We start from the raw sequence: 13,714 nt of genomic DNA, 5'->3' as shown, positions 1-13,714 counted from the left end.
GAGGCAATTAGGTGCCCAACAACCTTACATCTAAAACACCTCCTTTTCTCTTCGGCTCTGCAGTCCTTTGTCTCCAAAGAGGAGCACCGAGCGCAGCCCTTGGGCCTGGCCCCAAGCGCTTTAATGCGACATTTCGCCCAGCCAATCTTGAGCTTCTTGAGACGGGCCAGCTTAAGCCCTGGAGAAACCGGCACCCTCACTACGGCCGATCTCACTCCATTCGCACCCTCACGGATCTTCAAGACATTCTTGATCTTTAACTCTGGGTCGTGTGCCTCCAGCGTGCTCGTCAGCTCGACTTCGTCAACAGAGTCCTCAATGCCAATGAGAACCAGGGCAACACTAGGGTTAGGGCGCCTGATGCCCCTGGTTTCGCCAAAACGTCTTTTTAGGACGCTAGCCAAGCTGTCTGCTTGTTCCTTTCCGTGCATTTCTAACACTAGGTTGCCAGACTTGGCTCTCCTGGTTGTGATTTCGAAGGCGAGAGCCTCCTGCCGAACGGTCTCCTTCACTTCCTTGACAATGTCGGCGTAGGACTTGTCAGCCGGTTTCTCCAACACCACTGCTTGCGATCTAGGGGGGCGCATGCGCTTCCCTCCGACTGCCTTCGGGATTTGCGGAGCCGTGGATTCTGCTTTAGCCGCCTGGACCATCGGGACTTTGTCTGCTCCCCTTTTGCCTCTTCGCCTCTTGGTGACGACTTTGAACTCTGCCTCTCCCGCACTGTCCGAGTTCTCATTCCGTTGTTGTCCAGGCTTGTCCGCCGGCTTAGCAATCGGACGCTGAATGCCTGGCTGTTGTAGTGACGTTGGGCAGAACTCCCACCAGCATGGCGTATCCGTCGCCGCGTCCATTGACTCGATGTTGGACATTTTCGTCTTCACGCTTGGCCTTTGTAATTGGTCACTCTTGGGGATGTTGTGGTGCAAGGCGTTGAACGCTTTGTGCACTTCTTCACGGCTTTTCCTTAGTCCACCAATCACCTCCAGAAGCCCCTCAATGGCGGATTTCGCTTCCGGGCTCCTTACCTTAACGGACCAGCTCTCTAGGACCGCTGCTTTTTGGAGCATAAGCTTGTAGCCTCCATCCTGCGTAGTAAGGCACGTATGGAGAAAGCGCTTCACAGCGCCTTCATGTCTGCGTCCTGCTCATTTAGTTATTTTCCTTTAACTCCGTTGGTTCCAGTTGCGGTCTTAGACTCGGCTCTCTGTCCGAGGGTAGTGCCCCGCTTCGCAGCACTACCAGCAGTCGCGGTACCAGCACCGTTGCTGGCCGCGGAAGCCTGCCTTACTTCTTCCGCGTTTGATGGGTAGCCTGTTGGCGATGACGAAACCCGGGACGTGCCCACACTCCCGGCCGCCGACACCTGGGGGTCCGAATCCCCTGGTGTGGTAACGATATTTCCTTTATTTGTGTCCATCATGAATATTGAAAGGTGGTGGTGGCTTGGCTGCCACTGTCGACGTCAGCCTCACGTCGACTGTTTGCTGTTCGGGGTGGCCTGATCTACCGGGGCACCGGGGGCCGATCGCTCCCCCGGTGGTACACTTGACCGCGACCGCTTATTCGTCCATCCAGGAAGGATGGCTTATTTCGCGGCTACCCTGTATATCTACAGGGCGTTCCCCTATCCGCAACCTGGGGACGCGCCCGATGGCATGTGCATGCGCACGGGATTCAATTATATCTGTAGATAAAATAATAATACTTATGTATTATTTATATGATATTGCGTTTAGTATGTTATTATAGTAATAAACCTACCTCAGTAAACATTAATCAGTTCAAATACGTCTGTCATTTTGTAAGTGCATCGTGTCCGATTATTGTATTTTATTTAACATTATTTAATATGTCTGTACCAAAAAAAAAAAAAAAAAAAATAGTGAATTAAATGTTAGTAGTTGTAGTAGCAGAGAATTTCAAAACTCAAAACCTAACTATAAATATGAGTATAGTATGTGGTCTACCAATGTTATGTGTTCGGTACCGACTCTGGCGACGACCAATTATTATTTTTATTATTTTGTATCCAACATTATAATCTTTCGCCGATAAGGAATGGGATATTCCGAAGAAACCCCACGCCCCGCCGTCGTGTCCCTCGAAGGCTGCCCGTTCTGTACGGCCGCCAGACACAGGGATTCTACCGTCGCAAGGTCGTTGACCATCGTCAGTCTGCAAGTTGTCGTTGCCGATACCACCGTCGCAGTCCGTATCTTTTCTTTGTTTTTTACGCGTCGCGTCGGGTCGCCATTTCTGCCGTTCGGTGGCATATTTTATTTTATATCTTTTTATATATTTTGTTACTTATTGTGCGCGGGTACTACATGTAACTCTTTATGGTGCGAGAGTGTCGACTATTATATTATAATACATTTGCTGCACACGGGTGCAGCAACATTTTATCGTATAACAGCACGGGCTGTTACGAAGATTTTCTGTAGTATAATATCTCTTCCCTCCCCGGCTCTACTCACGAAGATCCACAGAGAAGACGTTCGGCGTGAAAACGATTTCGATCAGCGGTCCCAGGCCTATGCAACTCATCGACCAATTTACACAAATCGGTAGTGCTCTTATTGTCGGGTCCCGCTCTGGTGGCGCGCTCTAGTAGTAATTTGTAATTTAATAATTTATAACTTATTCAAAGATAAAACATAATCAAGATAAATATTAAATATTTTTCTAATTTCTATCATTTGTATTTTGTACAATTGTACTTGACAGTAAGTTGACTATTATATTATTTTAATAATAATATAATATATTAATATACAATTTTAATAGTACATAGAAAACATTAAAACCTAAAAATAATAATTGAAAACACAGTAAAAAAATTGAAATACCCAGAACCCTGATCTTACAGGTAAATTAAATATTTGAAGATAAAACATAATCAAGAAACATATTAAATATTTTTCTAATTTCTATCATTTGTACAATTGTACTTGACTGTAAGTTGACTATTATATTATTTTAATAATAATATAATATATTAATATACAATTTTAAAAATACATATAAAACATTAAAACCTAAAAATAATATTGAAAACACAGTAAAAAAATTGAAATACCCAGAACCCTGATCTTACAGGTAAATTAAATTAGTATTACCTATACAATTATTACCTATGTTTTACAAAATTTGGATAATTTTTTTTTCTTTAGGTTTTCTTTAGATTTATCCTGATTAGTTTGTCTAGTGTATTGTCGCATTCGCATACTGATATAATATTTTATTGAATAAGAAATAATATAATCTTTATGTTCTGTACATGGAAAAGTGAATGTTTCAAATTTAGTGATTAATCCTTCTACTATATCATCAAATACATTTAAATTTTCACAATATTTTTGAAATTCATCTTCTATTGCACTCATCAAATTGTATAAATAAATATTTGGGTGTTTAAGCCATCCTTTGCTTTTAATATTTGTTAGCTGTGCTTCAGCGCTGTAGTTCTGTGGAGATGTAAGACATGATTTACATTTTGAGCAAGTTGTCCTTTTCATTATTTGATGACTTAAATACCCTACTATATAATATTTTAAACAGTCAACAATTGGAGCTAATGAATAATCATGTTCAATTACATCAGTGAACTCCCATTCACCTTGGTTTATAATATTATCAAGTTTTGTTTTTAGTTTTTCAAAATCTGATAAATCTTTACTTGCATATATGCTTTTTATGTCAGATATTTTAATAAGATTTTCATTAATAGTGTCTGCTTCTACAGTACAGTTTCCATATTTTGGAGGCTTTAATATAGAGTATGCTGATAATAATTTATACACTTGTAAGAAAGTTGCCGATGAAGGGTGGTCATTTGCACCAGAAGCCATACGAACTGTACCAAAAAACCGCTTAAATAATTTTATATTCATTAGATATTGTTTAACTATAATATTTAATCATTAAAAGTTTTTAAAATATTTATATACTTCGAGAAAATCTTGATTTATTTTTCCTGAAAGAAGATAGTGGAAATCATATTTTTCAATCATATAATCAGCCAGTTGTTTACATGATATTAAGGTAACTCGCAACCCTTCAGCTGTACTTGCACTCAAGAATTCATCAGCGCTTATTTTTCCAGATATCAAATTATTTTCCCACATGTTTAACCAGTCTAAAGAATGCTGGAGTACCTGGACAATAATAATTTACTGTAAGTTGAATTTACTTATAACATGATTATTGTTATTTAATCACAAATACTTACATTGCTTACATTGATGCACACAAATACAGTAGAAAATATTGTATTGATTCCAAAAAATAAAAAATTAATTAGTTTATTCACAAAAGCACATAAAGCTAAGCATCAATTTAGATAGATAGGCAATAATAATTTACTGTAAGTTTAAATTACTCAACATAATTATTTATTATTTAATTACATAGACAACTACTTACATTACTCACATTGATACTCAAATATGTAGTAGTAATTATTTTATTGGTTCCAAAAAAATAATAAATAAGTTTAATTCACAAAAGCACATAAAGCAAAATGTCAATTTTGATAGATATAGAAATAACTAACCTCATAGTTTTTTGAATTTGAAGTAATACCTTGACTAGGAATTTTTGCGTTTAGTGCGTCAAACATATCATTAAAAACTAAACAAAACTTTATTGTTGAATCACAGTTTTGAAGACCTTGTATTTGGTGCTTTTTATAAAATAATAACCCATCAGCAACTGACTTACTAAGAATCTATGAAATAATAATTATTAATTAACATTTGAAATAAATTTATTTTATGTTTCTAGTTAGTAAATAATCTGGATAATCAAAGTATGCAATGTTATAGCAAATAAGTAAAGGTTTGAAGTAAGCATTTGAGTATAATAAGATGGTTTTTATTAAATTTACTTGTGTAGCGAATCGAACTCGCATTTTCAGGCAAGTATTTAGTAATTTAATATGATTGTCAGTGATTTTTGGGCAAACTTTTAACTGGCTGACACAATTGATTTTGTCTTGCTCATGAAGAATTTCAAAATGTTCCCATTTGACAAAATTTTCATTTGGATCAACCTATAATTTGAAGTAAGTAGATTGAAGTATTTAATTATTTTAAATTACCATAGTAAATAATTCTTACTTTTAAGACTTTATTATTATATAATCTATTTCTAACACATTTCAGTAAATGTGGACTGTCAGAGAAAGCAAAAAATCGTCTATTCTCATCACAAAAGTGTTCAATACTAGAATTGGGATGAATACCAATCCATGTGTAGCTTTTGAATTAATATTTGTTGCTTTAGGTAAATCTTTTAGTTCTTCATCTTCTTCACCAAAATCAATTAATCCAGTGTAACTTAATGTTTTGGAATTTACAGAAACGCTTTCTCTTAAAGATATTTCATCAAAAATTAGAAGCCCATGTTTTTGATGATCTTTTTTGAAAGATAAATGCTTTTTAAATAATTCAAAGAAACATTTATCAAACCCACATGTACTTGAAATCATAGCTAAATATCTTCTTATAGTTCTGATAAACGGTAATGGCAATAATTGGTTACTTTGTAAAAAGTTATATCCTGACGGTGATCTTATATGTAAAAGCATACATAACATAACCCAATCTTCGGTATAACGATTACCTCTAGGACACTTTCTTTTTGATGAACTGATTATTTCTTGTATAATTAATTTTTGATTTTCAGAAATTTTGTTTCCTACATTTTTTAATATAATTTTGCTATCTATGTTATTAAATTTTGTTTCATATTGTAAAATGTTTTGTTTTAATTTTTTTAGCTGAATTTGAGTTCTTTTTTTTGATTGTTTAGATATCTTGTTTTGCTGTTTAAGGAGTTTTAGTTTTTCTGCCTTAGAAGGAGTAACATTTATGTGAATTCGTTTAGTAGTTAACTTAGATTTTCGTGCTATTAAATTTCTTTGTTTTTTTTTGTTACATGTACTTATTAAAGTAACACAAAATTTGCATTTTTCTGTTTTAGAAGTATTATGAGAAGATGTTTTTATAACAATTAAACATTTTGAATGATGAAATTTACCATTATAATCAGTATATCCAGTATTTGGCTTGTACTTAACTAATTCATTTGGAATAAGTGTACCTGAACAAAAAGTGGTATTGGCAAAATTTAAAATTACATTTTCAATGGTATGATGGTCTAATATAACATTTGAATTTAATTCTAATTTTTCAACATCAATTTGAAAGCTATTCAAATATTTGCATGTTATTGTTGCATCTTCATCAATAATAATGGATCTTTCAAAATAGGGAGTTAAATCATTTTTTAATAAAACCTTACAGAATATTACGCATTTTTTATTAGTTGGAATTATTCTATACCAATCTGATGGTAAATTAACAAGTTTTGGATCTGAATAAATTTGTCTAAAAACAGCATTATATGTATTATCAGAACATGTATCAAAACCTAAACATATTTTCTTGGTTGGATGAATTGAGATACATTGAAGTCTTTTGTTATGATATTGTTTCTAAATAAAAAAAATATATCTATGTACTCATAATTTAAATACTGTTATGTGTTAATTGAGGATTTTTACCTGTTCAAAGTTGTTTTCTTTTATAAAAGACGATTCAGATAAGACAGGTGAGAGTGGCAAAGCTAAAACTTCACTACAGTCTGTAGCTTCACTACAGTCTGTAGAAATTAACATTTCGGGAAGTATTGGCATAGCTCCATGTTTTAAATAAGTCTAAATTTTAATGAAATAAATATATATTTTTTAAGTTTATAACTTACCTATTTAATAATAATAAAGAAAAAACATTTTAGATGAAAGTGCCAATTTTAATGAATTAAATTTCATTAAATTTAAAATACTAATTGTAAATGAAAATAACTTAAAGTATGTTAATGATACATCAATAATATATCAAATAAAAAACTTTTCTAAAAATGTCATGTTATGTTGTCATGTTGACTATTGTTAAATTATTTTGTAAGATTTATTGTTCTTATTATTGTTTAATAAAAAAAACTATTTGTAAAGTTAATTGTATACAATAATTATACTATTATGTACATTTTTAGAACTTACTTTTGGTATCCTATTAGGTTTTATATCTATAATATCTTCTTTTTTTACAGATTCTCCAGAAAAATGTGATTGACATATCCTATCCCCAATTTTTAAAATTTTATTTAGAACTGCTCCCCACCTTTCCAAACGATTTTGTGTTACACGAAATGTAGGCACCCCTGTGGTCTTACAATTACATATACAACAATTCCGTGTCATTTTAATAAAATATAAATAATATATTTGACTAAAAACTATTCAAACAAAATTTAATTGATAATTAGATACTTTTAAAGACAATGTATCAACAATGTCACATGGGTGATGGGTCTTATATTTTGGCGCTATTTTACAGTCATAACCATAGATAATAAATGAATGGATAGGACATGCCCATGATAATCTCATGTGAGGCGAGGTCCCCGGAATGGCGGCCAACTGAGGCGAATTATCAATATTTATGTTATCAATTATTTACATTATCTATTTGCCGACTGCCGTTGCCCGTTACGGAAAAGAAAAAAAATCGCCTCAGTTTCTTATCATTTGAGAACCAACTATTTGGATTTATGTCCTATCCATTCATTTATTATCTATGGTCATAACTCATAGATTATTACTATAAGCTAAATAATAACGATAATGGACAATGGATTGTAAAAACCACAGCTTTTATCACGTCTTAATACTACTTTTTAAAATATAATTAGTCTTTATTAATTGTTTTTTTACTCGACAGTCGACAATCAATCAATCATAATAATAATATGCGTATGTGACTTGTTATGGTACTTCGCCGCTAGATAGTGCCACCAGAGCGGGACCCGACATTAAGAGCATCATATCTGAAGGTAGTTGCCAGACCTATTAATCTAAGACCGTGAGCGGTCCGGTTACGGTAACGCGTTATCATATTATTAATGATACGCGAATATTATTTTATATATTATCAACTGCTATCATAATCAATATTATTATTATTATTATATGTATATAATATATTGTTTGAATGTATATTACGAATTAAAATATATAACTTTTATTTTATATAGTAGGTAGGCGCCTACTCCCCAATAATTAATTCTTGTATATATTATTATTATTAGTATCATGTGTGTGATGTACTGTTATATCATTTAATACAGTCCACATTTATTATTATAACAATCTGGTTGTTTTGTTTTGATTTATTATTATTATCATATTATTATTTCATAAGTGAAGACAGTACACACGCTACGTTTTGGTCCTTCGAACCGGATAACTTCGTTTCGTTTTAACTTAAATTATAATTCGGTTAGGTTCGGGATGGCACCGCAAAAAAACGAAAAGCGTGAACTCGCTCGCGCACGGTTAGCGCGAGATGCTGCGTTAAAATCGGTAGTTAATTTGCATGTGTTATCACAAAAGGCGTCTCTTGATACACAAAGACAGGAGACTTTCTTAGCGCGTTATGGTTCCCTGGAACGGTTCAGGAACAATGTTGAAAAGGAACAGCAGATTATCATGTCATCGTTGGTCGGTCTGGATCGGGAAGATGAATACGTCAACGTCGATGAGGCTACATCCGATAAATTGGAACAGTTGTGTGGTGACATTGAGGTGGTTTATCGTACGTTAAATAAATGCATACCGCCAACACAGTTAAATTCCGAACGTGTAAATAATGCAAATTCCAATCGGGCACTAACATTACCGAAAGTCGAATTGCCCAAATTTGACGGCAACGCTGTACAGTGGTGCACGTTTCGTGATATGTTTGTGTCATTGGTACATAATAATAATGTCCTTACTGATATTGAACGTTTTCATTATTTAATTTCGGCATTATCGGGTTCTCCTTTAATGATCGTAAAATCGGTTCCGTTGACGGCGGAAAATTATGATATTGCTTGGCGCGCCTTAAATGATCAGTACGACAATAAACGACATCTTATCACCGCGCATTTGGATAAATTATTTGCATTCGAGCGAATTCAACGTGAATCTGTCCCAGCATTAATGTCGTTCATTAGTACTTTTCGTGAGAACGTCGCTGCGATTAAAGCATTGGGTGTCGATGATTTGTCGGGTTTTTTATTATTTTATATTGGCGCTCGTGTGTTAGACACAGATACTCGGCGCTTATTCGAAGAGTATATATCGACAGATGAAATACCAAAGTTAGACAAATTATTAGATTTCATAGCGCTCCGATGCAAAATTTTAGAAAACATTGGAACTCAAGATACAAAACAATTGATTAGTAGTAGTGGATCTAAAAGGATCAAGGGCGAGCGGTCGTCCGGGAAGACATCTTTGGCGGTGACTACTACTAATAAGGCGGTTAAATGTTCATTTTGCGAACGCGATCATGCTATGTATAGATGTTTTCTATTTAAAAAGAAATCGCTAACGGAAAGGCGGGAGTTCGTTGTTAAAAAGAAGTTGTGTTTTATTTGTCTAAGTAATGATCATATCGCGAGTGCATGTTCATCAACATACCTTTGTAAATCTTGCAATGGACGACATCATATATTGTTGCATATTGATGCTAAGCGTGGCTTAACGACAAATAGTATTGATTTGGCGAAGTCGGACAACAAATCAGGTACCGCAATTAATAAGGACGAAGGCAGTTCAACATCCCCAAGTTTTTCAGGTGCATCGCAGTCAGATATACGGTTTGTTTTAGCCACAGCTCTAGTACGTGTAAGGGACAGTTCGGGTGAATATGTAGTCATCAGAGTTCTTTTGGACAGTGGTTCACAGGTTTCTGCAATCACGACGGAATGTGCAAAGAGATTGGGTTTACCACGTTTCAAGACCCGAACAGAAGTTGTCGGCCTCGCGCAGCAGCGGGATAAATCAATCAAGGGTTCGAATTCATGTAACTTTATTCCTTTGACAATCGATGAACCGACGTTTACGGCAACTAATGTCACAATTTTAAACAAAATTACTGCGTCAATGCCTTACGAAAAATTACCAGATAGTGTGCGTGATCGATATGGTCATTTACCATTAGTAGACCCTGAGTTCGATACACCGGGTCTTATCGACATGCTTGTAGGAGGGGATCTGTATCCATTGGTTTTATGTTCAAGGTGGATTACCGTCAGCCCTAAATACACAACTCGGATGGGTAATAGTCGGGGCTTTAAAGGATTCAGTAACGTCATCAGCAGTATCATTAGTCATAAATACCACACCAGCCACACCATTGATGAAATAATGCAGAAATTTTGGACAGTCGAAGAACCTCATGGGTCGGTCATTTCAACCACGGAAGATGACATGTGTGAAAAATGGTTTAAAACGAACGTGTCACTGGACACTACGGGAAGATTTAAAGTCGCATTACCATTCAAGAAGACTGTAATGTAATATTCTGATGGAAAATTGATGCAAGACGAGATTTCTCAAGACCCAAGGTCCATTGGTTTAGGATCGTCACGTCGTGTAGCATTAAATCGTTTATACAATTTGGAACGTCGCCTAAATAAAGATTCTGAACTCTATGAATCATATCGGAAATTCATGGAAGAGTATATCACATTGGGTCACATGGAGCTGGCAACGCGTGAAGGTAATTATTTCATTCCGCACCATGCGGTTGTTAAACGCCAAGATAATGATTTGAAAATTAGGGTTGTTTTTGATGCTTCTGCCGCATCATCATCGGGACTTTCTCTCAATGACTGTTTGGTAACAGGACCTAAGTTGCAAACTGACATAAGTGACATCCTTTTACATTGTCGTTTCCACAAGTACATCTTTATTGCGGACATAGTAAAAATGTACCGCCAAATATTAATTCGTGAGGAAGATAGAATTTACCAACATATACTTTGGCGCAGTTCACCTCATGAAGAGGTGCGAGAATACGAGTTGTGTACAATCACTTATGGCATGAGTGCAGCTCCGTATTTAGCTATTAGATGTTTGCATCAGTTGGATCTGGAAAACGGCCCAGAATTTCCTCTAGCTATGAATTTATTAAGAACAAGTACGTACGTTGACGATATCATTGCCGGAGCAGATAGTTTGGACAACGTCGTACTCTTACAACAACAAGTCATACAACTATTACAAAAGGGTTGTTTCGAGTTGAAAAAGTGGGCAAGTAACTGTTCAATCATAATAAAGAATATACCACGAGAGGATTTGGCTAGCGATTCGTTCTTCGAACCTAATGAAGGACAAGCTATCAAGATACTTGGGTTGTACTGGGATTCGAAGGAAGATTTGTTCGGTTATCGTTCTAATGTCGGAGAAACACGATTCACAAAACGGTCAATCCTATCAACAGTTGCACAGTTGTATGATTCTATTGGCGCCCTAAGTCCAATAATTTTGTGGGCAAAATGTGTGATGCAGGAGTTATGGTGTCAAAAACTGGACTGGGATACACCCGTACCAGAGGAGATTTCCCAAAAATGGAACGAGTATATGTCCAAACTTTCATCGTTGGCTAACTTGAAATTACCTCGTTTTATAAATACATTGAAGGCGATAGATATTCAGTTGATTGGATTCGCAGACGCATCGCAAAAGGGATATGCTGCATAGGTTTATCTTCGTGTAAAGGACGATGTAGAAAAGATGCAGGTATACTTCATCGCGTGTAAGACCAAAGTCGCACCACTTAAATCATCAAAGACGGACATTTCGTTGACTATACCCCGGCTAGAACTTTGCGCGGCTGTTCTGTTAGCTCATGTTTTATCACATAGATTGACTCTTTTGTCAAAAGTAATAACCATTCGGCAAGTGCGTGCGTTTTCGGACTCTACGATCATTGTTCTAAGTTGGCTGAAGTCACAGCCAAAGGACTTCAACATTTTCTTCACGAATCGCGTTTCAAAAATTAAGGAACTACTTCCAAATTGTGAGTGGAATCATGTTAGTTCAAAGGAGAATGCTGCGGACCCGGCTTCTCGGGGTTTGTTTCCGCATGAATTGATAACGTGTAACTTGCACTGGACAGGCCCTGAATTTTTACGTCATCCTGAATCGCAGTGGCCCAATTCAAAACACGTGGAAATTCCAACAGATCAATTACCCGAATTCAAACAAACTCAAGAATGCGCGCTGTTTCTTACAGACACTAATGAACCAGAAAGGATTTTACAACGATTTTCTTCATTAGGAAAAATGCAACGTGTTCTTGCATATTGTTTACGTTTTATTAATGTCTGTCGGCGTCGACCAATCGAAACGGGAGTGTTGTCGCGCAATGAAACAGATCGGGCTCTGGTGGTCGCTATAAGAATAACACAAAATATACACTGGGCACAACTACAAAGACAATTGACTTCCCCGTCAGCCATTATAACTTCTACCAATTTAGCTCATTTGTCACCTTTTCTAGATGTCCAAGAAGTAATCCGTGTGGGTGGTCGGTTGCATTTTTCGTTTTTTAGTGAGAACTCCAAACACCCAGTACTACTACCAAAGGCATCACACCTTACAGAATTGGTGATTTTACATTATCATTTAAATTTATTGCACGCTGGTCTTAAACTTACTATGACCATGATATTCAGACGGTTTTGGATTGTGTCAGGACGCGCTGCTATTCGACAAGTTATCCATACATGCATACCATGTGTACGGCACAGAGCTGCCTGCCCGCAACCAAAAATGGCCGATTTGCCCGCTTGGCGAGTTCAACCACATCGCCCGTTTTCTTTTGTTGGGATGGATTACGGAGGACCATTCAGTGTAAAAGAAAGTCGTCGCAGAAATTCCAAGACTAATAAGGCTTACTTGGCATTGTTTGTGTGCTTATCGGTAAAGGCGGTTCACTTGGAAATTGTATCGGACATTTTTTAAGTACGACGGAAACAATAAGGAAAACAAAGGATTCAATTATTGACAATTGATTGCACTCGCAGTTAGCTATTAATAGAGCTAAATTTTAACTTTATCGGTTTACAAAAAGTAGAAACAGCAACGATTACGCGGAGCTGTCATAAAGAGGTGTGCGTCGTGCGCGGTGCGGACGGTGACTGATACTAATATATAAAATAAGATGGTGAGTGGTGTTACGACCTGCCTCAGAAACTGATATCAAAATGACTTGAGTGGTGTTACGACCGGCCTCTGAGTGTCATAGATGTCCCTATTCGTTGGTCATACAGTAACCGTCTGTTGAGCTCTTGTCTTGGTCCTTCTTATATATGATTTCTTACAAGAGTGGGTGGTGACTCCGTCATACGAGGGGTCCCGGAACGACTGCTTATGTATTCTTACATTTACTTTTGTAAAGAGACGTGTGATTTTACTTTAATTGTCAAATTATTATACTAATATAATATTCCACTCTCTCGTGTCCTGTACTCGTGTGCCTGTAGTATTAATTATATAAGTTAGGAAATTTGACATTGTATGATCTTATGCATATAAAATAATTGATACGGACAGTACAGGTCCATAACAATAGTTATTTAAAGGAAAACTCATGTAAAACTTCGTGTTGAATTTGTTAACGTTACCTACATGGCTACATAATTATTTAATTAACATATCTTTACATACATTTTATTACTTCGACTTCAACATTTTTTGCAATTATTCGTGATTTAATTTTAGTTAAAATTTGAAATTTAAACTATTATTACAGTAAATTGTGACATTCGGTTTTTGATTTTTTTTTTAACTACAATAAGAATAACTTAT

At 35.9% G+C, this 13,714-nt stretch overlaps 4 protein-coding genes across 4 annotated transcripts; 3 read left to right on the top strand and 1 right to left on the bottom strand.

Annotated features, from left to right (window-relative positions):
* Positions 1 to 3,127: 3,127 nt before the first annotated feature.
* LOC126555041 (uncharacterized) lies at positions 3,128 to 4,164 on the bottom strand. The gene has a single exon (XM_050210007.1). The coding sequence runs from the start codon at positions 3,894 to 3,896 to the stop codon at positions 3,138 to 3,140; it is 759 nt and encodes a 252-aa protein (XP_050065964.1). The 5' UTR covers positions 3,897 to 4,164; the 3' UTR covers positions 3,128 to 3,137.
* A 4,195-nt stretch (positions 4,165 to 8,359) lies between these two features.
* Positions 8,360 to 10,417, top strand: LOC114132842 (uncharacterized). Its single transcript, XM_050210003.1, has one exon. The coding sequence runs from the start codon at positions 8,360 to 8,362 to the stop codon at positions 10,415 to 10,417; it is 2,058 nt and encodes a 685-aa protein (XP_050065960.1).
* Positions 10,418 to 10,435: 18 nt separating this feature from the next.
* Positions 10,436 to 11,602, top strand: LOC114132841 (uncharacterized). Its single transcript, XM_027998428.2, has one exon. It carries the CDS (start codon positions 10,436 to 10,438, stop codon positions 11,600 to 11,602), a length of 1,167 nt encoding a protein of 388 aa, XP_027854229.2.
* A 33-nt stretch (positions 11,603 to 11,635) lies between these two features.
* LOC114132843 (uncharacterized) lies at positions 11,636 to 12,868 on the top strand. Its single transcript, XM_050210002.1, has one exon. It carries the CDS (start codon positions 11,636 to 11,638, stop codon positions 12,866 to 12,868), a length of 1,233 nt encoding a protein of 410 aa, XP_050065959.1.
* Positions 12,869 to 13,714: the final 846 nt, after the last annotated feature.

The sequence above is a fragment of the Aphis gossypii genome, unplaced genomic scaffold, assembly GCF_020184175.1.
Source record: "Aphis gossypii isolate Hap1 unplaced genomic scaffold, ASM2018417v2 Contig00687, whole genome shotgun sequence".
Classification (NCBI taxonomy): domain Eukaryota; kingdom Metazoa; phylum Arthropoda; class Insecta; order Hemiptera; family Aphididae; genus Aphis; species Aphis gossypii.
This window is presented reverse-complemented; position numbering and strand designations above follow the sequence as displayed.

Coding starts and splice junctions, on each gene's coding strand:
- LOC126555041 (XM_050210007.1), bottom strand. CDS start 3,896: ATGAATATAAAATTATTTAAGCGGTTTTTTGGTACAGTTCGTATGGCT.
- LOC114132842 (XM_050210003.1), top strand. CDS start 8,360: ATGGCACCGCAAAAAAACGAAAAGCGTGAACTCGCTCGCGCACGGTTA.
- LOC114132841 (XM_027998428.2), top strand. CDS start 10,436: ATGCAAGACGAGATTTCTCAAGACCCAAGGTCCATTGGTTTAGGATCG.
- LOC114132843 (XM_050210002.1), top strand. CDS start 11,636: ATGCAGGTATACTTCATCGCGTGTAAGACCAAAGTCGCACCACTTAAA.